This window comes from Triturus cristatus, chromosome 4_2 (assembly GCF_964204655.1).
Source record: "Triturus cristatus chromosome 4_2, aTriCri1.1, whole genome shotgun sequence".
NCBI classification, from domain to species: Eukaryota; Metazoa; Chordata; class Amphibia; order Caudata; family Salamandridae; genus Triturus; species Triturus cristatus.
Window position 1 is genome coordinate 335404022 of NC_140586.1, and position 27277 is coordinate 335431298.

A 27277-nucleotide genomic window follows, 5' to 3' on the forward strand; every position below is an offset into this window, starting at 1 on the left:
CTGAGGCCTAACACCATGCAACAGTGTACGAGTATGCGGATTTGGTCCTGCTGTTGGCAAAAAGACAAAGAGGGATGGAAGAGTGTAGCTGTGCCATTGTTGTTTGGATGGCAGGCGGCAATGAACACATGGGTAACGGCGGAGAGAATGGCCATCAATAGCTTGATTATGAAATTGAAGTGTACGTCAAAGGTGCACTGAATAGGAGAGATACCTGTTGCAATTAGAGAGAAAGTATGATAACAGGCCTCTATAGCAACCTGACAAAGTTTATTATTAATCTGGATAATATGCAGAAAAATGTGTAGTGGTTAACTGCTCCCAAAGATTTGTGATCTGTTTAGTTCAAATACCTCTGGATGAGATGTTGTTGAACAAACTGTATTGCAAGACTTGGGGACAGACGTATCAAAGGGTTTTACCCATTTTGTCAATGGGAAAATTTGTTCATACATAAGGCTCTAAATGTATTACTGCCCTGCTATAACGTAGATTTACTTAGAGTTGTATGTTGAAAAATGTCTATTGTGCAGTACATGAACAGCAACACTAGTCTGTTAGCTCTATACAGTACTTATATTGTAAAATGTCAATAAAAATATTTTCTTAAAATGAGTGAAAGCAACAGAACTACTGGCAGTCTCAAATGTGCCTACTACCTGATGTGTACTACAGATGCCTAAAAAATACTAAGGGATATAATGCTTATTTTGAGACGCTTTTTAGTCCTTATATTGAGAAGGAGGGTATGTAGGACAATAGAATAGCACTTGAAACAATTCTTTAGGAATATTTTCAGGACCTCATTGAAAATGAACACTTCAATTAATGAATGCAGACCTTCAGAGGGAGCCTTTCTGATTTTGGCCAAGTCAAACTAGCAGATACAATGTCCGAGGCAGCACTGTCATTTAAAAAAAAAAAAAAAGAAAACTAAAGAAAAACAAAATAACCAATGGGTGAGTTGTGACATTCAGATGTTTTTGAGTTACTTGCTGTAGAACCAATATTTTCTGGCACATTTTAAGCAGCTGTAGTAGTTAGCCCAACCACAATCAAAAGGACAGCAGTATTACAAAGAGTGGCAAACGAAGTAAAATATGGACTTTACCATTTCACATACAAGGAAAGGCTTAGCAAAGTACAATCCCCCCGCATTACACAAGTGATTTGCATCAAAAGTCCTAATACACACCATAAAAAAGCAGGACCATCACTTCACCAAATAAAGCACATGAAAAATTCCTCCATTAACATATGGTGTGCTCTGAAGGAACAAATGCAGTTTGTTCAATTTATTAAACAGCTATTGACAGTAAAGCTCACCTTTAAGCTCTCCATTAGTATCGCAGATGAATCATCCCGGGAGCCAACATGGGATGCCCAGGCATTACTGCCAGTCTGAGGCCCAGGCTGATGCCAGCCACTCACAGAATTGGAGGCAGATGTTGCAGTTAGATAATCTAGGCCAAATCCTCCCATGGCTGGAAAGGTAACAAGCAAGAGAGGGATTAATAGGACGGGGATAGCATGGTAAGCCAATAAGACTATGGCTCAAAGATGCTAAACTTACCAGGCTTATCAGTCTTCCATCGATCAGCCACTCTTCGGTCTCTGCTGTCTGGTGTCCCAATGGGTCCAAAGTTGGAGAATGAAACAGAGTTGTGATTGTGAGTTGGAGGAGAGCTGGGAAGGCTGCTCGGGTTTGAGGAGTGAGGAGACTGGCTAGCCGGTGTTGAGTGATCTATTTTAAACAAACATAACAGAATCAGTATTGTGCTATGAGCACATATTCCTCATTACTCTACACTTTACAAACCCAGTAATCAATTAATAGAAATGTACACGATACAAGAGGTTAAAACATAAATAAATAAAAAGGGAAGCAATGGGCAATGTCAGGGTTATTTGATATTAGCACTTAAAGTATGGTTTGACAAACAATACTGAAACAGTTCTTAGATGAATATGTTATCTAGCTTCAGTAGCAACCTTTCTGGAGGATACTACATCTACCTGCAACTTTCTTACATCTTAAAGCCCTCCAGGCACGAGACTGGGTTAGAAAAATCTGCAACACTCCTTTGGGGGCAAGTGGTGCCACAGCTTTGACTAGATTCTGGGAACCATGTCAGACATGATGTCACAAAGTCATAAGACTCTACCCCAGGGCATGACCATTAGTTACTCACCCTCAGAGGTGGAGATGAGGCAGACGAGACTGATAGAAAAGGCCATGTATGAAACTAAACTTGAAATCTTATTAAAAATTACATAATCACTCCTCAGAACAGGGAGTGGGGCAGGATCAATAAGGAATCTGCAGGCCTATAGAAATATTGTTACTAACGGAAAATAATGTGTTGTTCTGATGAATACTTCTATCTGCAGATTCCTTACCTCGAGTCAGTATGCAAACAGAACATCTATGGAGATGGCTCAAATGAGGTGGTTAAACCAAGAATCCTAGAACACATATTAGGCAAAATGGGCATCCCTGCACATTTCAGAGTTGAGACAATATTACACGGTAAAGAGCTGAAACCCTCCTGCAGACCGGTAAATATCCAGGACAGGATAATCCCTGGACAATGCTGAAAAACAGCCTTCGCCTTGGTGGAACTGGCCCAGCTGCTCTTAAGAGGCTCCTTCTTGATAACAGCGTACCAAATTTCCATGTGTAGTTGAAGTCAGCTGGACAGTATGCTGCAGAATCACCTTGCTGGTCTTGGAGCCAATATAGCCAATGCAAAGCAGAACATCAACCAGCAATCAAGGTCCTCCCAATATAAAAACTGATGGCCATGAGAGGATCCAGACAGTGCAGTCTCTGCTCCTCTTTAGTGGGATGAGGAGGTCAGTAAATGTTGGTAAAGTGATACACTGTTTCACTTGTAATGGCGTGGCAACCTTGGGCAGGACACCAGCATTGGTCCCTAGAAACAGTTTGTCTGTAAAAAAAATGTGGCAAAAGAAGGGCAGACAGACAAACTTTGCAGCGTGCTAACATGCTGAGCCGAGTTAATAAGGCTAAAAAATACAGTGTTTAATGTAAGCAGCCACAAAGGGCAACTATGCTTAAGATCAAAGTCCGAACTCATGAAAAAAGTGAGACCCATTTCAAGGTCCCACTAATGTACAACGAAGGGAAGAAACAAACCTGTAGGAAAAACTGTAATGGCTAATCTGGTAAACAAAGAAAAGCTTTGTAGGACCTTGACATGGGTCTCACCTTTTTTCACGAGTTCAGCCTTTGAGCCCAAACACAGTTGCCCTTTGTGGCTGCTTACACTGGCCCCAAGTTGCTGAATTTCCAATAAAACATCTGTTTTAGTTTCAATGGAGGGCAGCTGTAATTCCAGCACATTGGCTGGGCTCCAGACCATCACCGCAAATGAGGCCCTTACTTTCATAGCTGGCCCATGTGCTGAGTAGAGCTCGGTTTCTTGGAAAGCATCAAACCCACTAGTATTCTGTGAGTCAAGATATAAGGCATAATCAGTGTAATGAGTAGGAAGCAGGCCCGCCTTCCCCACCATCATCCTCATCAATATCTTGGGTTGACTCCTGCTCTTGCACAGGGTCAAAATCAGAGCTCAAAAGATAATGGAGCCTCTGTTGATATTGTCAAACAGCCAAGGTACAGGATTAGTTTATTATCATAGGGTGATATCGGTCACGCTTGGGCCAAAGTCAGTTTGATATCCGATGCGGGTGTTGACACCTGATCCTCCTCTGGCACTGCGGCATTGGTACCAACTATGGGTGGCAGGAACAAACTAGGATCTTAGGGCCGTAGTAGTCATACTGGAATTGGTAAAGGGGCAGTAACTGGTTCCACAGGGAAAAACTGCAACGGGGAGGGACCTGCTGGTGGTAACCTAACTGGAGGCCAGTGCGGATCAATGGGGTCTAATGCCGTGCTAGATGGAGACTAAAGCACACTGAACATTTACAGCATGGTTCCTTTGAAGACCTCATTCTGCAGCAGTCTCAATTTTAGCTCAGGAAAATCAGGGTGTGTCGTAATCAACTGAGGGACCGGCTCCATTGCTGGTGACATCCATGGAGCGCAACTTACATTTCAACACCTTTGCGCTTTCTATATGGAGTAAAGAGTGGCAAAATAGGGTTGAACCCTGCTCTTCTTTTTAAACATTGATTCTAATGCTAGGCTGACATTTTGGCTTTCAATTCATAAATGCAGCTGCATCCTTATATATACATACGTACGATTTTACACCTTTATCCACGAACACAGGGGCACACGCTAATGATCATATTCAGACAGGAAAATTGATCCGGAAAATACAAAATCCCCCAGTAAAATGCAGGCATCAGATGAGGTCTTCGATCACATAGTATGGTCACACAATGATTCATCCAGAGTGAGGTTTAGATATTATTAAAACACAACCTGTGCCTTGAGAAAGCAGGTGGTCTGCAAAAAACGTGTTGCCTATGAACTCAATTATTGTAAAGATTGAACTTGGAGCACAGTATTGCAATATTGATATGGGGATTATATCGATGAAAACTATGACCAGTTATACTTATGAACTTCACGATTAATAAAGAGGTGTACTTACACTAAAGTCTTTGATCTTAATGTCTGATCACTTCCGCTTGTTCTTTGGGTTCTAAATATAAGGGAACACCTAAGGGTAATGGGTGTTTAGGAAGGTAATTGGCATAAGGCTTATTCATACTTACCCTCTTTTTGTATATTTGGCTTGCACGCTCCGTTAGACCAATGAAATAAGAAAACTATTTGACTTAAGTTTTTCACTACAGTAGGGGACTATGGAATTTACAACCGCTGATAACCACTAGACCAATTTTAATTTTCAAGTGGAGCACATTGTTAGCCCTTGCTCATGCAGTCTTACTTTGGCCTTTTACTGCGAATCCTTTTTTGAAAACTAGGTTTCTTTGGTCACTACATATTTATTTAGATTGAAGGAGATTCTGGAGAGCCTTTGACTATAAAAGGAAATGAAATGTTGCTGGGCTGTAGACAGACTGAAAGGAGTAGTATTGTTTGGAAGCTTCATTGTTAAGTAAATCAATCGTACTTGATTTCTAGGCCATTTAAAACATATTTTTTTACAATTTGTTAAAATATAATTGGCAGTTTTCAGTGATCCACCAACGAAGTTAAAGCAACTTTACATCTTAAATGATTTTGATGGACCTCCAGACTAGTGATCATGCTGTACAATTGGAGGCACGGGCCTATATTTTTAAATAGCTTTGGGTTTTCATAAGAAAACAAAGTTTAGAAATTTTACTTTTTCTAGTTTTGATTCTGTCAATAACATACAAGCTTCTCCGTTCTAAACACATGGTCAATACCTTCATGCATGGTGCTAAAAGCCACTTAGTCTTCACTGAATAATCAGTTTAAAAAATAATCCTCGATTCACTTGCGTTTCACACGCGGGTTGAGCAGCAAGCAGATTTTAAAAGGCTTTAATTTTAGCCTGCTGTCTTAACCAATATTAATAATGAACAAGTTATATTCACCATCTTCAGTATAAGACAACAAAGAATATTTTTTTCTGGCTACAAAATGCATCCAATTGGCCTACATTTTAGCAGGAATATGGAACACACATGGTCTCCCTTTCACATGGGCTGCATGGCACTAATAAATCCACCACATTGAGATCAAACAAACAGCAACAGATTCAAACAACTCATTAGTACAGTATCAAATGTGCCTAGAAAACGCAAAAAAAGAGGCTCTAGTAGTGAACCCTTTATGTAACATGCCTTTTTCAAACTATCTTGCTATTCAAGAGTTTCACGCTTGGCTAGCTTCAGACCTAAAGTAAAATTTCCACTTCTCAAAGTAGTGGCATTCAAAAGATCTTGCGTGGCCCGAAGATTACCTTTTTCTTTTTATGACAGGGTAGTTATTAGTATAGAACCAAACAAACAGTGCTGCAACTCGATTGCATTTGATGAACAAGTTGCTTACCTTCGGTAACGCCTTATCTGGTATTGACAATTTCTAGCCGCAGATGCCTTACGTTTTAATTTCCCCAGGCATCAGACTGGTTTCAAAAGATTTTTTGTGAGCAGTACTCACCGGCAGGCTTCTCAATTGGCTCCGCGTGCCGTCGGCCATGGCGGAAGGGACGTTTGTGGCACCTATATAGGTGCTAATGTCAGTTACTTTTCACGACTTTACACGCCAGAAGCGTTGAGCCATTAAGTGCACTGACACTGGTGTGTTCAAATGAGGGCCCTGAAAGGGATCATCCCTGACCCTAGAAATCTGTCCGCAGAATGGGGTGGATGGGTGGGTTTGTAATGAATCTGCGACTAAATATTGTCTCCATCAGATAAGGTGTTACTGAAGGGTAAGTAACTTGTTCATCTGATAGAATTCTAGCCGCAGATTCCTTACCGCTGAATAGATACTCCAGCAATACCATCCGTGGTGGTGAGCCGGAGGACAAATTTAATCTAGGAAGTCCTGCAGGACCGAACGGCGATATGCACGTCCCTGCAAACCTGACTGCCCAGGCAGTAATGCTTGGTAAACGTGTTCAGGGAAGCTCATGTTGCTGCCTGGCAGATGTCCAGGAATGGGACTCCACGTGCTAATGAAGTGGTCGCAGCTTTAGCTCTGGTGGAATGATCTTGTAAGCCATCAGGAAGCTGCTTCTTTGCCAGTGCATAGCAGATCTTGATGCAGAGAATGACCAATCGAGGGGAAACGTCTTTTAGGACAAAGTCCCAATCATGCTGTGCCTTCACAGAGCCAGCAGCAGAATGAATGCGTCTTAAGCACGCATTCGTTCTGAACGCCAATCATTACAACGACTTGCATTAGGTGGGCACATTAGAGGAATGGTGTTGGATTTAAAGTCCAACGCCTTTTTTGCTGTTGCGCAGACTGGAGTTGGAATAGTAATTAAACTATTCGAAAGTCCAGCACCCCCCTAAGACAATTCGTTATAACGACTTGCGTGCAGAATGAATGCGTGATAAAGACGCATTTGTTCTAATGACGGCGTTAGGCACGCGTGATAAACGCATGCGTAATAGCGTCATAAATTCCCCATTGAGAGATGGTCCATTTCTGCACCACCCTACATCTCTTCTGAACATCAAACAAAAGTTCTAAGAGGCAACATAAACAAGCAATCAAGATATAAACAGCACTAATGCCAAACACAAAGCACTTAAGACGAGAGGAGATCCATTGAGTTTTCTGATCCTTTATTTCAAATGTTTAAGAGAAAAGCCAGATGCAGTTCAAAGGTGTTGCTGACACCTTTGAACTGCATCTGACTCTGCCGCCCTTCGATGACCGAAAACTTGACGGGTGCGCTTAAAGATGTGGAAGACGGTTCCACATCTTTTATGCTGATTTGGGCTACTCTTCGGCCGAAACAGGATCTCCGCTTGAAAATCTATATTACTGTTCCACTATTGCGAGGCCCCTCATTGGAAATACATCTTTCATAAGACTGTCTTGCCTGGATTGGTTCACATTTAGGACTTAACCTGGCATATACAGTCAGTTGTTAGTCTTTCCCCGCTACCTGCAAGAAAATTGAACTTCATCTCCAGAGGAGCATTTCTCCTTTCTGGATGCCCTGAAGAAGCCCGCCACGGGTGAAACGCGTTGGCTGTATTAGCTTTTCTCAAACATTTGAAAGAAAGGATCAGAAAACTCAATGGATCTCCTCTCGTCTTAAGTGCTTTGTGTTTGGCATTAGTGCCGTTTATATCTTGACTGCTTGTTTACGTTGCCTCTTAGAACTTTTGTTTGATGTTTAATATTGGTGGCAAACCATATTCTGAGGTGGGCAACTGGGAACCAGTTTTTGTGCGTTTTTTAAGCTTTAAACTACACGAGTCTGTGCTATAGTATACTCCCCTGGCCATCATTGTTAGTTTGATCTCCTCTGAACATCATAAACTAAGAGGTGGTCGTCCACCAAGAACTCTTGTGTGCAGTCAAGGTAGAACGACAACGCTCTTTTTGGGTCCAGGCGGTGGAGTATCTCCTCTTCCTTAGAGGGCTGTGGAGGAGCGCAGAAAGTGGGCAAGGTGTGGGCAAGGTGACAGATTGGCCACATGAAAGAGTGTCACCACTTTTGGGAGGAAAGAGGCCCTAATGCGAACCATCAGTTTGTCCAGGTAAACTGATAAGAATGGAGGCTTGGAAGATAAAGCCTACAGCTCACTCACCCTTTCAGACCGATGTAATCGCCACAAGAAAGATTGTCTTGATGGTGAGCAGCCTGAGGGAACAATTGTGACAAGGCTCGAAAGAAGCACACATCAAGAATGTGAGGACCAAATTAAGGTCCCACTGAGGCATAATAAAAGGAGAAGGGGGGAACGTATGTACAAAGAAGGCCCTTGAAAAATCTATTTACAATGTGGGACTTAAACAGGGTTGCTCAGGCAGCAGCAAGAAGGCAGACAGAGGAGAAAGATAACCCTTCAGAGCGCCCAACGCAGAGCCCTGCTGGGCAAGGGTAAGAATAGGAAAATATCAGATAGGGAGGCAGTAAACGGGTCAATGGACTTTTCTGTTCAATACGATACAAATCTGTCCCAACAGCAGGCTAAAACAGTCTTGGCGGACGGACCTCTGGCTGCCAGTATAACATTGCAGACTTCGGGAGGAAAGTTGAAAGCTATCAACTGGGGCCGCTCAATCTCCATGCAAGAAGGCAGAGTTGACAGGTTCGGATGGAGACCCATCCCCATCTGCTGTGACACAAGATCCTCCCGAAGGGGCAGCTAGATAGGAGGATCAACACTCATGTTCAGAAGCTCAGGATACCAGACTTTCTGTGCTCAGTCTGGAGCCACAAGGATAACTTGTGGCCCAATCGTTCCTGATCTTCTTGAGAACTCTGCGCAGGAGTGGTTTGGGCGGAAAGGGGTACAGGAGGCCTGAGCTCCACTATAGAATAAAAGCTTCTCCGAGCGAAAGCCGCCTTGGAAACTCCAGCGAGCAAAACTGCTGACATTGCACGTTCTCGGCAGAGCCGAAAAGATCTAACCAAGGCTCTCCCCCCCCACTGCTGAAAGAGAACTTGCGTCACGTCTGGGTGGAGATGCCATTTCTGATCCACTAATGAGCCAGGTGTTGAGCCACCAGGGATATGCCCTGATGTTCCAGGGATGTCCAGAGATGCAGGGCCTCTTGACAGAGGGTCCACAACCCCACCATGCCCCTGTTTGTTACAGTACCACATGGCGTGGTGTTGTCCGTGAACACCTGAACTAGCCTTCCCTTGATGGACGGTAGAAAGGCTTTAAGACAGCACAGAGCTCCAGCATGTTTATGTGGAGTCCTCTGATCTCCACCTCTCCCAGGTAGCCACCCCATGCCAGTAGTGACGCATTTGCCCCTACTGTGAGATATGGTTGGGGAAGGGAGAGGGGTCCGCTTCTGGCCCAATTGCGGTTTGTTAGCTACCACTGTATTGCAGTTCCCTCTGAGATCTGGACCATGTGGGAGAGATTCTGAAACTTCTGGTCCCACTGCAGAGACTGCAAATGCCAACGGGCATGCATTATCAGCAGGATACCACGAGGCCCAGCAGCCTCAGAGTCAGTCTCGCAGAAACCCAGAATAGAGGTTCAAACTTCAGTATCATAGCCTGGACTTGTCACACGGGCGGATAAGCCCAAAACTGCTCTATGTCCAGTACAGCTCCCATGAAAGTGAGCGTCTGAGAGGTAGTCCGGTGTGACCTCAGCATGTTGATAGTGAACCCCTGTAAATGCAGGATGTTCGCCGTAGCCTAGAGGTGGGAGATAAAAGCCTGGGGAAGCCCGCCTTCAGCAGCCAGTCGTTGAGACAGAGGGAAGAGTGCCACCGCTAACCTGTGCAGATGAGCTGCAACCACGGTCATCACCTTGGTGAACACAAGACTGGTTCTGGTAAACCCAAAAAGGGAGCACAGTGAACTGATAATGCTCATGGCCAACCGTAAACCACACCTAGTGCCGATGGGCAGGCAGGACGGGGTTGTGAAAATATGTGTCCTGCAAGTTCAACCCGGCCATTAAGTTTCCTGGGTCCAGAACAGACCAGACCTGAACCAATGTGAGTATCATGAACTACTCCTTCTTGAGGAAGTAGTTGAGGGTACGGAGGTCTAGAATAGAATGCAGACTTGTCCTTTTTAGGAACCAGAAAGTAGTGGGAATAGCAACCACAGCCTACTTCTAGCACCAGAACCCTCTCTATGGCTCCCTTGGCCAAGAGGGCCATGACTTCCTCGTTGAGCAGGAACAAATGATCCTCAGTCAGCCGGTCGTAAAATGTAGGCATGGGGGAAGAGGTAGTCTTTAAGGAGAGGGAGTAGCCCCTTCGGACAATCTGCAGAATCCACCTGTCTGATGTTATGGACTGCCAGTGGTGGAGGTGATGGCCAATCGTGCCACCAACTGGATGCCCATGATCTAACAGGGCAAGACAAGATTAGGAAGGTTTGGAGGCTGCCGGGTGGTGGTGGTAGAGGGGGGGGGGGGGGGGGGGGGGGGGGTTGTTGGAGGGGGTGTTGCTGAACCAGACCGCTGGCTACCCAACCCACAAGGCTAGTAGGAACCGCGCCCTTGTCCACGTAGAGGCTGGGAGGCTTGCACGGCTCGGTGGCTGGGATAGGTTTGGCACAGTTGAAACCCTCTCATGGCGACAAAAGGAGCGAAAGGCAGACTGGGGAAGTGGGGCAGCTGAGAGGCCCAATGACTTGGCCGAAGCCCACAAGTCCTTAAAGCGCTCCAGCACAGTGTTCCTCGTCTCTGAAGAGATGGGTGCCATAGAAGGGCATGTCCTTGAGGGAAGACTAGATATCCACCAAAAATCCAGATGTTCTCAGCCAGGCATGGCGGAGAGCCACCATCTACTAAATCGGTCTGCCAAGTGAGTCGGTCATGTACAAGCCACAGCATATAGTAAACTTCACTGTCTCTCATGTCTTACTGCTTGGGAGAGAATGTCCTGGGCCTCCTCCCGGAACTGTGGCATTTGTGCAACCATTTCCCACAGCGTGGGAATAGCGGCCCAATAAGCATGCGATGTTCACCGACCACAATGCAAGGCTGGCGGAGGGAAAGATTTTCTTTTGCAAGCTGTCCAGCCTCTTGGACTACCAGTCCGGGGGAGCAGCAGGGAAAGCGCCATGGTAAGTGGAAACCTGGACCTTCAAGCCCTCCAGGGCAGGGTGTTTGGCGAGGAAATTTGGGTCACCTGGAGCAGGGCTGTGGGCAATCGTCCTATTCACAGGGGCTTCTGTGCTGGGTTTGGACCAGGTCCCCAGAAGGTCGCCGTTGAGAGCTTCGTTGAACAGGTGTAGGGGTTCAGAGGAGGAGACTCCTGGTTGCAGTACCTCGGTTAATATGTTGGTCTTAACTTCTACTGAGGACAACTGATGGTCTCGGACCTTAGCCGCCCTCCGCACTACCCACTGCATATGTAGTTCTCTCCTCTGTAACCACAGTAGGGGGAGAAAGCTGGTATATGGAGATGTATCCAGATCACTGGCATCATCCAGTTCCTCAAACCAGTCCATGTCCTGCTCATAAGGATGGTATTCTAAAGGGCCCAGCAACCACTCCCATTTCTCCTTAAGGCCAATCCCTACGGAATAGGGTACAGGATCAGATTTAGGACACTAGGGTCCTGTCTATGTCGGAATCGGCTTCGGTCAACGCGGTTCGTGGCGGATTCAGGGATCACAATAAGAGGTGGTGTTCGCAGTGGCAGTCCGTGCCAGAGCTGTTGGCGCAGAACCAGATTGGGACCCCTCCAACCCCGCAGGGCCCGAAGCAGCGCTGGAGGGGTAGGGACACTCAAATATTAGGCACATGGGCTCATAAAACTCATTTGAGCGGGGTCGCTTCAGCTCCCGGAAAACTGGGGAGGCGCAGAGTCGGCCCAGGAGCAGGTTCTGAGGAACCAGGCCTTGAAAGCGGATGTTCCTTTGTTGCGCCAGCCAACGGACGGGGAGAAGTCAAAGCGCACTTCGACTTCTTGTGTTTTTTGTGCCTCTTACCAGAGTGCCTTGACGATTTTGAGTAGGATGAAAAGGACTGCGGACTCCTACTTCCACGGAGTCGCATGCTGGGCTGCCAGTAGCTCAAGGGACCGCTCCCTCAAAGCCTTTGGTGCCATGACCGGCAGCTGGAGCACGACTTGGAGTCGGGGTCACGCTCCAGACACCACAAACAGACGAGGTGTGGGTCCGTCACCGACATAGCGTGGTGACAGGAGCCGCAGAGGTTAAACCCGGTCTTCCTCGATGACAGCTCGACACACCAGGAGGGAAAAACCCTCAAAAAAGGTCAACAAAATGTCGCAAAAATCCTGTCTAAAACTGACAGAGCGGCAGTTCTTCTCTCGGATCAGCGTTCACTGGTGCGGAAAGAAAAAACTGATGTCAGAGAGGCAAGGTGGCACAGACGTCACTTCTATGTTGGACGCCACCGCCGCATTGACCTATCTAAGCCACCTACCAGCGCGCAGGGGTACTGCTCACGAAAAATCTGTCAGATCCAGTCTCACCCTGGGAAAATCCAAAGGCAAGGAATCTGCAGCTAGGGGTGTGGAATTACTATAGCCCGACTCCCAGGACGTACTGTTTGGGGTCAAGGACAAGTTTTCATTTATATTTTGTCCTCTGGACAAGTAGGTCCAACTCCTGCAGCACAAACCCTTTGGCTGCCAGCTTAAAGTACCACATTATCTATCAGGGAAGGGCATTGTCTGCAGTTAAGATAATATTTGTGTGCATATTTTAATATTGTTCTTGTTCGAACCTGCATTTATCGTTCATTAATACAAAGCCTTTCTTATTGGGGTGAGCTCTCTTAGGAAATGTTGTAACGTCTGACTACACTACTGACAGTGGTTCCAGTGTAAAATCGTGTACACACGTTTGTAAAGTTTAATATGATGCTACATACATTGCTCCCAGAATGCTCTCTAATTAGATCCAAATATCTGCAAAAGTGTGAAAGCAAGATTGATGAGCCTTTGCTTTCAAAATAAAATGTTCACAAAAAAAAGCAACAAGGAAAAAAACGTTTTGCTTAACTAAAGTGAAATATTAGGTAACATTTCTTTGAAGCATCATTTAGTAAAATGTGTTGATGTATGCTAGTTTCTCCCAAAAATATTCATAATGGAAGATCAGAGCAACCAGTTTTAACAAGATAATGGGAAACATGAAAATAAACAAGCACAGGTAAAGCCATTATGTCCGATTTGAGTGGCCAGCCTTTTGGTTTTGTCAATGCATGTCTGGTTTTGATATTTTTGTAAAACTGTGTGGGAACTACCAGGCCTTCACCATTATAAACATTGACAAAAACAATAATTTTTGATCTTAAAAAAGCACACAATAACATAGTTCCTGACACTTATCTAAACTACTTTGTGTGCAGATATGCTCCTTGTGAAAGAGCGGAAGCGGGTCGATGGATGGATAGACTTAATATAAACAAAAGGTCTTGGTTAACTCAAGACCTAATTAGGGGCCCTATTCTGAAAGAAAGTCACAAATTAGCACCCATGCTATATGTCCTTGCATTAGTGCAGATTTATGGCGTTCATGAATTCACAAGAATTTACAAAAGTAGGCCAGGAAATCGTACTCCTAGAAAACATTTGTGAACTGCTTTTTAGCACAAGCAAATATGCAAGTGTAGATTTGCTCATGCGATGATTTGTTGAGCGTTTGCAAGTTCACTTTCCCTTCGACAACTTTTTTTACCAACTCTGGATGAAGTTTTACTTCTGCCATTGTCAGGAGTAAATTTACATCCTTTTTCAGGATGGGAAAAGATTAGAGAAGAGCTGGCGAAAACTCCTAAAACATGCAGTCTAGTAGATTTGCTCAGACTCAAAAGGACATTCAAACCCTTGAACTATGACTTAATGCAACCACCAGCCACAGTATGTAGATCTGTAGAAAGGTGACAAAATAAGTAAATTGCTGGAATACAAACCCTACTATTGTATGAGCCATGGCATAATCAAAAAGCATTGGCATAGCCAATAGGTCTCGCCTTGGGACCTTATAAGTCTTTAGCCATGCAACAAATGACGTTGTTGCACCAAGGATATTGTGCTGCATAACTAAAAACGTATAAGGTCCCAAAAGCGAGACCTATTGGCTATGCCAATGCTTGTTTTCTTTGCAATAAATGCATTTAGTTTCTTTAGTGATGCAAATTTATGTTTACATCGCACTTTCCTCAAAGCCAGAGATATTTCTATAGGTCACTCCTAGTTCCCAATATTTTGCATGTTACTACGACTTGTCATCCTGTATTTAAAAATTCTCTTATTAGGTCACATAATATTAATGGAGTGTACAATACAGTTCTGCAGAGCTGCTTCTTCGTAGAATGAAATACTTCGAGAGGTCCAGTAGCGTGAACAGAGGGTAAAGAAAAAACTGGACTATTTGAAAAAGACACTAGCAAAATTATAAGATCTGACCTTAGTAAGTGTGAATCTTTTTCTTTTTAATGCATATGCAATGGAAATTAACATTTTTTCAAGTAGAAAATGGAATATGCTACTTACCAGTATGCATCTGTTCTTGGCATGTAGAGCTGCAGATCTACACACTTTTGCATAGATCGCCATCTGGTGTTGGGTCCGGATGTTTGTACTTGTTTTTGTCCTGGAAAGTCTTTGGAAGTCACGAGGGATGCGACTCCCTACCACTAGCCTTCTATGCAGCCAAGTGGAAACGATTTGTGATATATTGCCATAACAATACCATCAATCCTCTAGATGTGTCTATCCAACACATCATAACCTACCTTCTACACCTACAAAGGTGCAACTTAGCCTACACGTCTATTCGGCTGCACCTTGCTGCAATAGCAGCATACCTACAAAATAGACAACATTTATCGCTATTGAGTGCCCGCCATCAAAGCCTTTATGGAAGGCCTCAAAAGGATAATTCCTCTCAGAGTTCCACCCTCACCTGTGTGGAATTTAAATATCATGCTCACACGACTAATGGGGCCTCCGTTTGAACCTCTACATAAATGTGAGCTACAATTCTTAACATGGGAAGTTGCTTTCCTAGTAGCCATAACTTCTCTAAGAAGAGTTAGTGAACTACAAGCCCTAACTATTCAAGATCCATTCTTACAAATGCATCATAATACGGTGGTTCTCCGCACTAATCCTAAATTCTTCCCTAAAGTCATTTCCCCCGTCCACCTTAATCAATCTGTGGAGTTACCAGTTTTCTTCTCGCAACCGCACACAGTCGCAGAAAGAGCTCTCCATACTTTAGATGTTAAAAGAGCATTACTTTATTACATTGAAAGAACGCACCCTTTTCGGAAAACCAAACAACTTTTCGTTTCGTTCTCATCACCACACAAAGGCAATCCCATATCTAAGTCCGGGATAGCCAGATGGATTGTTAAATGCTTATAAATTTGCTACCACAAAGCAAAACGCACTTTAACTGTTCCTCCTAGAGCCCACTCTACAAGAAAAATAGGGGCTTCTATGGCATTCTTAGACAACATTCCATTAGATGATATCTGCAAAGCAGTTACATGGTCTACACCACATACGTTCACTAAACACTGCTATGTAGATGTGCAAACGAAACAACAAGCCAGTGTGGGCCAAGCTGTACTCAAAACCTTATTTCAGACTTCTGCAACAGATAATGGGGGCCGCCGCTAGACGTGGGACTGCTATACAATCTATGCAAAAGTGTGTAATCTGCAGCTCGTATGCCTCGAACGGAATATGCTACTTACCAGTATGCATCTGTTCTTGGCATGTAGAGCTGCAGATCTACACACGCCCACCCGCCTCCTTTATCTGCTCCACTATTATCTACACTATACAAGGGCATCCTCCAGTTTCTTACAAAGCTCCATCATTTCCCTACTGGCGAAAAACAATCTGAGGATGGATCCGATGCCCATGCGCACTATGATCCTAAGGAGGAGTCACATACCTCGTGACTTTCAAAGACTTTTCCAGGACAAAAACAAGTGCAAACATCCGGACCCAACACCAGATGGCGATCTATGCAAAAGTGTGTGATCTGCAGCTCATATGCCTCGAACAAAAAGTGTGACAACAGCCCTTGTACTGAAGTGCACTACAGGAACGAGCACTGGTAAAGCCACAAGGGCTTTTCATCTAAACCAACTGACTTTGGCAATGGTTTTTAGCGATGCTGTACAGCATTCCCAATGCTGTGCAGTATCGCCAAAGAGCAGGAAAAAAGAAAAGCCTACAACTCGGCTGCCTGTGTCCTTTTGTAGGCACTTTGTAGGCACACAGCGTATGCCTACAAAATGACAAACATCCTTTTATCATTTTATTTACCTATCTGAGTTGGATCAGTAAACAAAAAAAATAGCAATTTTTTTTCTAAAGCAACATGGAGGACACGGATGAGAGAAATATGGGGGGCCAGAAACAACACAGAGTGCAGAGGAAAACAAAGACAAGCACATGGGCGAGAGCAACATGGAGCTAGAGTGGGAATAAATATACGTACAAGAAAACACCAGTGGAGAAGCACACAAGGGAGAAAGCAACATGGAAGGGGTGAGGAGAAGCACATGGAAGAGAGAAAGCAACACGTGTACAGCAGAGGGGATGGAGAGTAGTACACAAGGGAGACGTGGAAAACATAGGTACCCTCATGGATTGCTTAAACAAAAAGAAAAAAAAGTAGTGCCTGAAATGTAAGAAGCAGGACGCAAGTAATGAGGCCATACTCCAGGGGTGGAACAAAGGCATGAAGAGGAAGAAAAACCCACACAAGCTTACAAATAAGTAAGCAAATGACAGTAACAATAAAGCTGACTAATGGCAAGCAATGGGTGGACTCTAACCCCAAACTACCTTCACAATAGGTCTTTCGCAAACCGACAGCTTACACTGTCAGGCAGGTGAGACCTAAAAATGACATCACTCACAGTGCAAGAGACCAAATGTATAAAAGTGGGCTATAACCAGTACCACATGCTTTATGCGGTGGTGGGTGGAAGAAAAAGATCAATGACAATTTAACAGACTTGGGATGAAGAGCGCTGACCCACAGCCCCTGTGTATTTGTTTGCATGTACGTAGGTTATGATTTTTTTTTTAAATACCTGGGTTGAGAAAATTTTAGTCCTCTCCAACCCAGACTTGAAAGAGGGAAAACAAAGAATAAGACAGACACATTCAAATGCAAGACCAAAGTATATGTAGGCTTGTTTTCCTGCTGAATCTAACACTGCATATGTTACACTCAAAATGCTACTCTCAGTCTCTTACTCTCTAGAAGGTGGAAAGAACTGGGTTCATAAACTTGCGTTCCTGGCTTTCATGCAAGACTAACACTAATTGCAAATATTTTTAACTGTAGTTAATATGTTTTCATTTTGTTCGTAAGAAAACTTTAAAAATATATATTTTTAGGGTTCATATTTTGAATCACTGTGTTAAAATGCAACGACCACTAGATGATAATGACAAAGAACGGGGTACATAATTTCCCCTTAACAGAATATGCTGCAAATTTTGCCTTTCTTGCCACATAATTAGCCTTTTCCTCGGTGCTTAATTTAGTGGACCACGAGTCATCCACCGTCATGTAGTTCCAGTAGTCTAGGCTTTTCTAGGGAAAGTGCATTTGGAGTCATATTTATGGAAACCAATTTATTGGGTTCTACCTGTCTAATTGAATAAAAAGAAATGCGAAGTGGGTCGCACACCGCTCGTCATACTAGCAAATAGCCCCATAGGATTCTGGAGAATGTAGTGACAGCGGAGAGTACACCTATGCCACGACTAAATAGTTATAATGCCATCCCTGGACACGTGTTTCGAGGTAATTGCCTCTCGTCAGCAGGGAGCAGGTATGTATGCGGGGTGCCAAGTAGACTGCCAAAATATATAAGGTATAGTACCTCTCACGGCGCACCTGCGTTGCTACGAGAGGTACTAGACCTGATAATGATTTTAGCAGCTTACATTGCAACCCTACACTCTTTCCTACTCCCTGCTGACGAGAGGCAACTACCTCGAAACACGTGTCCAGGGATGGCTAACGCTATTCACACTTGCACTCACGACACGAGCATAGGTGTATCCGCCGACGCTAACTACAGGGACCACAGTTCTTTGGGGTAACACGCAGGTAGGTCAGCAGTGTGCGACCATTTTGTTGTAACTATTTAGTGGCTCTCTGAGCCGTGGAGTCGACGGACTCCGGTTACGCACCTGCGTTGCTACGAGAGGTACTAGACCTGATAATGATTTTAGCAACTTACATTGCAACCCTACACTCTATCCTACTCCCTGCTGACGAGAGGCAACTACCTCGAAACACGTGTCCAGGGATGGCTAACGCTATTCACACTTGCACTCACGACACGAGCATAGGTGTATCCACCGACGCTAACTACAGGGACCACAGTTCTTTGGGGTAACACGCAGGTAGGTCAGCAGTGTGCGACCATTTTGTTGTAACTAATTGAATAAAAAGGTCAGGTTGCTTTTAAAAGTGCTACGCCTAAATTGTATTCAATAGTCTGCTCATGTTAAGGCAATAGTATCCATTATCCTCAACCACTACGGAGACTCTAGGAAATCTTGCAGAGACTGTATGGTTTCAATCATGAGATCCCGAAAAAAGGCTTAAGGGCGTGATGGAAACCGAATAGTCCAGGAATGGTATGGTGGGATCAGGAGAAGCAGCAGCACTAAAAAGGGGTATGAGTAGGTAAGGCGAGTAGCACAAGAGGGTCAGATGTTGGTACGGGAGAGGTCATGAGGACGGGGGCAAAAATTACCAAAGGGGAAGAGAGAAAAAAAAAAACAAGAGCAAGGGAAGATGGAAAGAAAAACTGGGCACAAATGGAGGGGAAAAGCAAAGCATAGCGGAGGAAGAAAGAGCGGTAAAGGAGGATGAGAGGCTAGTGGTACAGCGTAAAGGTGGCGGGAGGTGCAAGAATGGTGGCGAGAGGATTGAAGGGTACAATTATAGCAGGGTAGGAAATGGCATTGGTAAAGATAAAACTTAGAATCTGAGGGTAGTCCAGGCTTGCAAAATGTACGACACTCAACGTCGCACCCATTTTAGACTTCTGTGAGCTGAGCCTAAACACAAGCATTGGCCACGCGGTCGTGAAAGTGACACGGCCGCGCGGCGTGCGAAAGTGAAAGTGATCGCGATCAAGCATGGTGAGCGAAGCGATCTGTGGTGGGGGAGGGGGAGAAGCGGGAGTTGTGTAACGGAGAAAAGACAGATGGCGGCTGCGCGTGCACGCAAGCTTGAGGCCACCAAAAGCCTGTGGCAGCACTTTGAAAACCCACACACTAAATGCCTCGCAGAGAAGCGCATGCGCTAGCTCAGCGAGACCTAAAAAGGCTAAGATCAGAGCTTTTACCATAATGTGATTGGTGCCACGTAGTGCAGCGACAAATTATGGCAACAAAGGGACAAGTGGATCTGTTTTACAGGACAAGTAGATGTATGAAGCAACCTGTCCAATGGACAAATAGTTATTTTATTAAATTCCACACCCCTGAGTCTCTATCAGATACACACAAACATTGTGTGACCAGTGTTTCCCTATTTAATGGCTTCAGTTTGATCTCCTTTCCTGTTTTTCAGTTTTAAAATCCTAATACTTTTTATGTCTATGTGTAGTCGGTGGGCACAAGAGCATATAGTGCAGATTATTTCTTCCACAAAAATAGCCAGCATTCACGGAAATTGTTTTCCACATGCTGGAATTTCTCTGAAAAATAGAGTCGCCGACCTAGAATGATGAGGCCGGTGTGCGCTATTTTGAAATCTGTGCAAATGAGAGTACATCTGTACCAGACACCCTATAAAGCAAAAGCACCGCTGCTAAGGTGGACTGAACAGACCACGACCTGGAGGTGCTGGAGCCTATAGGCAATGCCGACACAATGGAACATGAAAAAAGCCTGCCAACTTGGTTTAGTGCACCCCATGATGCAAACTAAATTAACAGTGTATGGGTATCTGCAAGAGCAAGACGGTAAAGAATATTCTCTCTGAAGGCTTTATTAAAGGCCCAATGCTCCAAAGGTTTGAGTTTGCTCAATGCCAACTCAACCAATAAGAGTTTACAACCTTAACACTCGTGTCAAAAACAAAATAAATCCGCTATAAAAATATACAAGATCATTTAACCAACAAGCATTGGTAAATGCATTAATTTTCACCTATGCGATTAATAATAAGCTGTCTTTTGTTGTAAGTTGTAACCTGCTGTTAAAGTGTTATGACTTGTTCATGCACAAAAAAGCAATATATTGTGCTGTTACTAGTGGTATAGTGCGAGTAAATAGCAACATTTTTAAAAATTAAACAAAAGAGGTAAATAGAATTAATTGATGTAACAACAATATTGTGTGTTTAGCGAAGTTTTGACAACTTTTGGGCCCGGTGCCACTGCACCTGCTGCACCATTCAAATCATGACCCTAGTGCCTGCAAGGTAACTGCACTTGTGACTGCTTATTTAGCAGTTAAATATAGCGATATTTGGTGTTAAGAGGTGTTATGACAACTTTGGCCCCGGTGCCACTGCACCACCATTGAAATCATGGCCCTGTTCGATAACTGCACTTGTGACTGCCTGTTTAGTAGTAACATTTAGCAATATCCTGCATTGAGTGTAGTCCCTAGAGCTTTTGTACCCGGCACCATTCCACCTGCTGCACTATTCAAATTAAACGCCACTTAACTGAAAGAGATCTGCAATTGTGTCTGCCTGTATAGCAATATTAGGTGTTTAGAGGAGTTCAGACACATTTTTGGACTGGGGCCTCTGCACCTACCGCACCATTCAAATCATGACCCCCTAGTGCCTGAAAAATAACTGCACTTGTAGCGGGCTTTTTAGCTGTGAAATATAGCAATAATCTGTGTTTATTGGGGTGCCTGGAGCATTTGGTCCCGGTGCCACTGCACCCGCTGTACTACTGAAAGTATGACCCTAGTGCTTGCTAGATAACCACTCCTGACTGCCTGTTTAGTAGTAAATTATAGCAATATTTGGTGTTTAGTGGAGTTATGACAACTTTTGGCCCCAGTGCCACCACCTGCTGCATCATTTAAACCTCACCTTTTTTAACTGCAAGGTAAATGCAGTTGTGGCTGGATTGTTTAGTAGTCAAATATAGCAATATTATGTGTTTAGAGGAGTTCTGACAACTTTTGTGCGCTGTGCTACTGCACCTGCTGCACCATTCAAATCCTGACCCTGTTGTCTGCAAGGTAACTGCACTTGTGGCTGCCTGTTTAGTAGAAAGATATAGCATAGCTCTTGTATATTAACTGTATTTTTAACGTGCAATGTTGATTACATCATTTAGAATTTGATCATAATGACCAAATAGATTAAGTTGAAAAAATCAATCCGATAATGCCTACAAAGTGCAAAGAAAGGTACTGAAGCATGAATAAGAAATGCCACAAACGTTGTAAGGCTAAAGCATCTGCATTTACACAACTAAGGAATAAGAAGCAACCATACCAGCCTACTGTTACAAGCGGTCTGCCTTTTCCGTGGGAAGAGATCTTATCTTGACAGTGAATGGGGCTTAAACAGTGTTTAGTATAAGTATTATAAATGCTTGCAGCCAGGAGAAGTTAATACAAAAAAGGTTTCACACAAAAGTGAATAACTACAGTAATTCGGCAATGGTAACTGATAAGAGCCTCCTTTTAAGATATATTAAATAAAAGTGATTTCAAAAGCACAGCGCAAGCGACGTGCAGGCAAAACCTAAAAAGTGTTTTAGAGGCAGAAACACAAGAAGCAAGCGATTTGTGTAATTAATCCTCAAATGCAGGACATTCCTATCAGGTAAAAAGAACGCAGTGATCTTAATTTCCCAACCATCATACTTTAATCTCTGTAACCATTTTAATAGATGGATGTGTGGGTGCACAGGATACAACAGCCAAATGGGATATCCCATGATCTTGACAGAATGCCTGCCTAAAGAGAACAATCCTGGGCACAGAAACGGGAGCATATCAGAGCACAATTCTGTGGGCAGTGGAATGATCAGGGTGGGCTTCTGGTCGTTATAAAACAAGTGCTGGGATGGGAAGGCACAGTGAGATAGGGAATGCTGGACTAGAGATGTGTATAACACAGCACAAGCCTGAATTAAAGCAGGTGCTAGTACGATATAGAAGGGTGTCTGGAAAATGCAGCAGATGCCAAGATGTAAGGGTAAAGTCTAGTAGGCACTGGATGGGTAAAGGAGGGTTGGTGGAAAGATGAATGGATTAGAGCAGCAAGGGATGCTAGACTTAACAGAAGGTACACTTGTAACAGAATTGTCAAGAACATACAACAGTGTTCTACGATGTAGCTGTGGAGTCTAGAAGGGATTGTGTCAAACGAAGCTGATAAGAAATGCAGATGGTAGAGGTAGCTTTCAGTGAAGTGTAAGTCAGACTTTAAACAGATGATTTCCTCACCAGAGCTGGCAGGCAGTGATGGAGACCAAGGTGTTCCCTCGAAGAGCGAGTAAAGGGAAGTCTCTTGGTGACCTACAGCTGTCGAAGCATCCATCTTTGAGCTGGTGCCAAGGGCTTTTCCATACACCTCGTTGAACATGTTATTCGGATACCTTTCCTGTAAGACAATTAGGCACCAATTAGTGATAGGTGAAACCTGCCTGAAAAAGGGGCTGCACTCCACTTATATTCTTAAAGGCAATCCTTCATTCATTTGAACTTCAACTGTTTAAGTAGAGCTACGAGTTTTGAAATGAGCCTTTACACATGCATAACGAGATATGTGGCAAGAAATAATGATTTGTCAGCAAGACAAACTGGGGTCCCAAGCTTCTGACATTCCTACTTGAGCCATTTCCTCACCTGAAATCCAACTCAATTAATGAACCAAAAACGATGGAGCTTAATTTACGGATACTATACCCAGCCTGACAAACTAATGCAAATGTGTCCCATCTGATGACAAGAAAGAGCGCCCTCTCAAACGCTTGTCAGAGATGGGCTTTCCATCTGGTCACAGAAACAGGGCCAGATTGGCTCTCTGCAGCTACAGATGAAGGACAAACCAGGGTTATTGCCATGTAAGAATTATAATAAAAAGTATCTCAAATAACGTGGCAGATGAGGTTCACTGGAGGAAGAGGTGAGTCATGAATGTACTTTGACAGATTCACTTTGAGCTCACAATCAGCTATTCACCTGCAGTGAAGTTAAACAGAGACCAGTTATTTGGACATCTCAGGTTTTATAGAAAACAGATCCTTTATGGAGGGGCTTACCCTCCCCTACTACCGTTGCTACCAACAAATTGAGCTTATCTGTATTTAAACGAGCACCTCTATTCCTTCACCTCCTTATCCTTCCATTACTTTGGACAGACTTGTTTTCTTGCTTAATTGCTGTTTTCAACTAGACTAGAACTCTGTTTGACAGGATTTAATGGGTTTGGCTGGTCATAGGTAGTCCAATATGTGAAGGCCCATGTTTCTATTGCAGGGGTTCTAAACCTTTTGACTTGTGTACCCTCCTAATCATTACTGGAACCTAGGGACCCCCATTGAATCATTATTGGAATCAGGAGGTCTACTGAGTCATTGCTGGAAGCCAGGGATACTGGCATATGCATTTTTGAAGACAAACACAATGCGCACAAAAATTCAGATGCAAGCATTCATTGTACAAATACATATATGATGAAATATATTATTTAATTAACAAATTAATATATATAAAAAAATCTAATGTAATGGGATGATTAGAGCTTTCCTAAATTCCATTTAGGCCACTCATTGTCCATATTATATTCTATATGATGCACTTGACCTGCTCTCAACTCTGAGGATACTAACTTTTAGCCTCCAATTTCAAATTCCTTCACATTAACATTTATATACACGTTATCAATCTATTCTTTAATTTTCTGAGCAGTCTTAGACCCTGGGTAGGCTTTCCGATCCTCGGAGCTCCCCTGACCAGAGGTTAATGAACCACTGTTCTACTGTATTCACTAGAAGATATTAGCTGGTTCTCGGGAAGCTCGTCGGGTAAGGAACGGACTATGTAACTACTGGTACCATGACTGATGAATAATCAAAAGGAGCCAACACAGCCACTACACCATTACTGTTGCCTTATGTGCAAAGTATCACAGGAGCCACAATTAAGCATCAAAATACAGATATCATAATTGAAGGTGAATTTTTTTTTTTTACTTATTTTTATTGGTATTTTAGAGAGAATGACAAAGTGGCATTTCGAAATCAAAAGTGCTTTACATACAAATCTGTCAGATAGCATTTGGCACGGTGCAACATATATATCAATGGGACATCTCTTTCAGCGTTTCAGGACATGGTACAGTTCTAAAGTATTGTGCATTAACTGCGCAAGTATACAGCTAGTCTTAACAAATTGAGGAATAATAGGTTACAATCATGGCTAGTTCGTGGGTATCGTAATTAAAAGTTGCCCCACATAGCTCAGTCTCGTTCAGAGCTGTCGTGCGTTGGTGCTAGAGTCCATCAATGTCTTCAGAGGTCAACCAGTGTACAAATGGGTCCCATGTCCCTGGGGCGCAATCGCGCCTGCATTAGCTCCCAGTATTCTTCCTGTTGGAGTACTTTGGACCAGAAGTTGGCTATAGGCCTGCAACGCCATGCTACATGTAGGACTGACGCTGGGGACGCCCCACATCTCCAGCAACTGTCGTCCGTGCGCAAACCCATCCGCTTCAGTTGCAGGGGAGTTCTATAGAGTCGATGTATGTATTTAAAATTTATTAGTCTGAGCCGGTAATTTGGAGTCATATGTTGTAATTGTTTACAGCTAAAGTCCCATTGCTCGTCGGTTATGGTCTAGTCTAGATCGGCCTCCCACGCCACGCGAGCCGCAGGCAGGATGATCAGGTGTTCCCTCTGTGTGATCGTGTAGAGTCGTGTGATCAGTTTGCGTCCAGATTCTACAGGGAGTACATTTTCCAGGGCCGAGAACTGCAGTGTGAGAAAATGATCCCCAGGATATAGGTCTTGTCCAGTCAGTATGTGGTGTACCTGAGCTCGCTACCGTGCTTTACTGTCCATCAGTAGTGGAATTAGTGGGTTTTCTGCCAAAGGCATCGAGGAAGCATAAAGTATGTCTATATTGGCACGCCTGCAGAGGCCTCCCCAGGCCCACCGCATTGCCTCGACAGGGTCCACTTCGTTGCGAGGGCGCTTGAATGTTTTATAAATGGCCGTGTTAAGGGGGAGGGGTGCAGCTTTGTCCAGCTCGACCGCTACGTGAGGTTGAAATGGGGTGGGGTGCACCCAATAGTGTGAGAACTGAGCCTGCGTGCAGTGTGCATAAAGGGCAAAGTCTAGGGCTGCCAGTCCGCCCTGCGACTGTGGTAGTGTTAGCGTCTCCCATGAGATTCTGGGCTGTTTCCCCACCCAAAACAGCTCAATCATTAAAGAACGGAGTGTTTTAAAGAAGTGCGCTGTAAAAGGGATAGGGACATTTACGAACAAATATAGCAACTTTGGCAGGATAATCATTTTGGCCAATGCTATGCAACCTATTAGAGAGGGAAAGTCTTCCATCTCCACACTCTGTCCTCAATCCAGTCTACCACCCTACCATAGTTTGTCGTCCAAAGTTCTTGCAGGTCATTGCTTATCCAAATGCCCAGATATCGTGTCAGCCCAGTCGCCCAGTCTATGGGGTACTCTGTGGTGAAGGGGTTTGTCACAGCTGTCAAACGGATTTGCTCCAGTTCACTTAGACTCCCGACAGCCCACCGTAGCGCGTCAGGGGCGAGAAGTTGCCCTGGGGATTTACCATGTATAAGGTGATATCATCTGCGTACACTGACACAGTGAGTGCCCGTGTAGTGAACCCTGTTAGTGTGGAGCTAGCGTATCCTGGCCGCCAATGGTTCAGTGGCTATTGCAAATAATAATGGTGACAGGGGGCACCCCTGTCTGGTTCCCCTTGTAATAGATATCGGGTCTGAGACCAGGCCGTTGACTCGCAATCGCTCTGTTGGCATGGTATAGAGCAGCTGTATCCGCTTAATAAACAGACTCATGCCCAGTCTGTGTAAAAGTGGGAAGAGGAACTCCCATTCCAGAGAATCGAACGCCTTGGTGGCGTCCAAGAGTGCGCAGACACGTGGGGGGCGAGGTAGTGGAGAAGAGCGAACAGGGTTTGTAAATTGTGAGAGGTGGATCTCCCCGGTATGAAACCGGATTGATCCGGTCTGACTATCAGGGGCAGCAGCGGCTGGAGGCGGCCAGCCAGCAGTTTAGCAAAGATCTTTGCGCCCAGGTTTATCAGCGAGAGTGGCCGATAGGAATCGCACTGTGCGCAGTTTAAATATGGTGATAATTATAGCTGTGCGCATGGAGTTGGGTAAAATACCTGTTTCCATGGCTTCCCGGTAGACGTCCAAGAGCCGTGGTGCCAGGATATCGGAGTATTCTTTGTAAAATTTAGCCGTTAGGCCATCTGCCCCAGGTGCCTTGTCAGCTGGCATACTACCTATCACTCGACGCACATCTTCTACAGTGAAGGGGATGTCCATATACTCTCGATGTATCCTGCCAAACCAGAGTAGTTCCACCGAGTCAAAGTAGTCCTTCAGGACCTCGCTCGGTGGGCTTGAATGGGAGGTATATAGTATTCCATAAAAATCTTTCATTGTGGCAAGGCGATCAGACGGGGAGTGCACCGTGGAGCCTTCCCGGTGTGATCAGTTCAGTGACAAATGTGGACCCTCTGTGGTTCCAGAGCATGTTTGCGAGGGTTTTCCCTGACCTGTCCCCCTCCCCGTAGCGAAGCACCTGCACATGCTTTTGTAGAAATTTGGTTTCACGGTCGGCTGTTTCCTAATACACCGTCAGTTTGGCGCGGACATCAGCAAGGGTCGTGGAAGTGGGCAAAGTATTGAGTCTCTAGTGTCTATCTCTGCTTCCACTCTGCTCAGGTGCCCCCGAATGTCGCGGAGCACTTCAGACTATCCGGCTATGCAAAGGCCTTTCACCACTACTTTGAACGCCTCCCACAGTGTTCCCATTGTGTCCACTGAACCAGTGTTGCGTCGCAATATTCCTCAATGTGTGTTCTCAGGCCTCCACGCGAATGGCTGCCTATATGGCAGCAGTACCGAAAGGGTCAGTGTCACTGGTGCATGATCTGAGTGTGCAAGCTTGATGTGTAGCATCAGTGACCCATGTATGTAGATCTTTAGTC

At 44.4% G+C, this 27277-nt stretch overlaps 1 protein-coding gene across 5 annotated transcripts in view; it reads right to left on the bottom strand.

Moving 5' to 3' along the window:
• SMG7 (SMG7 nonsense mediated mRNA decay factor) overlaps positions 1–27277 on the bottom strand; it is a 596979-nt gene that overhangs the window by 60364 nt on the left and 509338 nt on the right. For all 5 annotated transcript variants that reach the window (XM_085601728.1, XM_085601725.1, XM_085601727.1 and 2 more), the window contains 3 exons: positions 22511–22667; positions 1574–1744; positions 1327–1484 (listed from right to left, as the gene is read on the bottom strand). In XM_085601728.1, coding sequence (XP_085457854.1) covers positions 1327–1484; positions 1574–1744; positions 22511–22667 — 486 coding nt within the window. The remainder of the gene's footprint in view (positions 1–1326; positions 1485–1573; positions 1745–22510; positions 22668–27277) is intronic.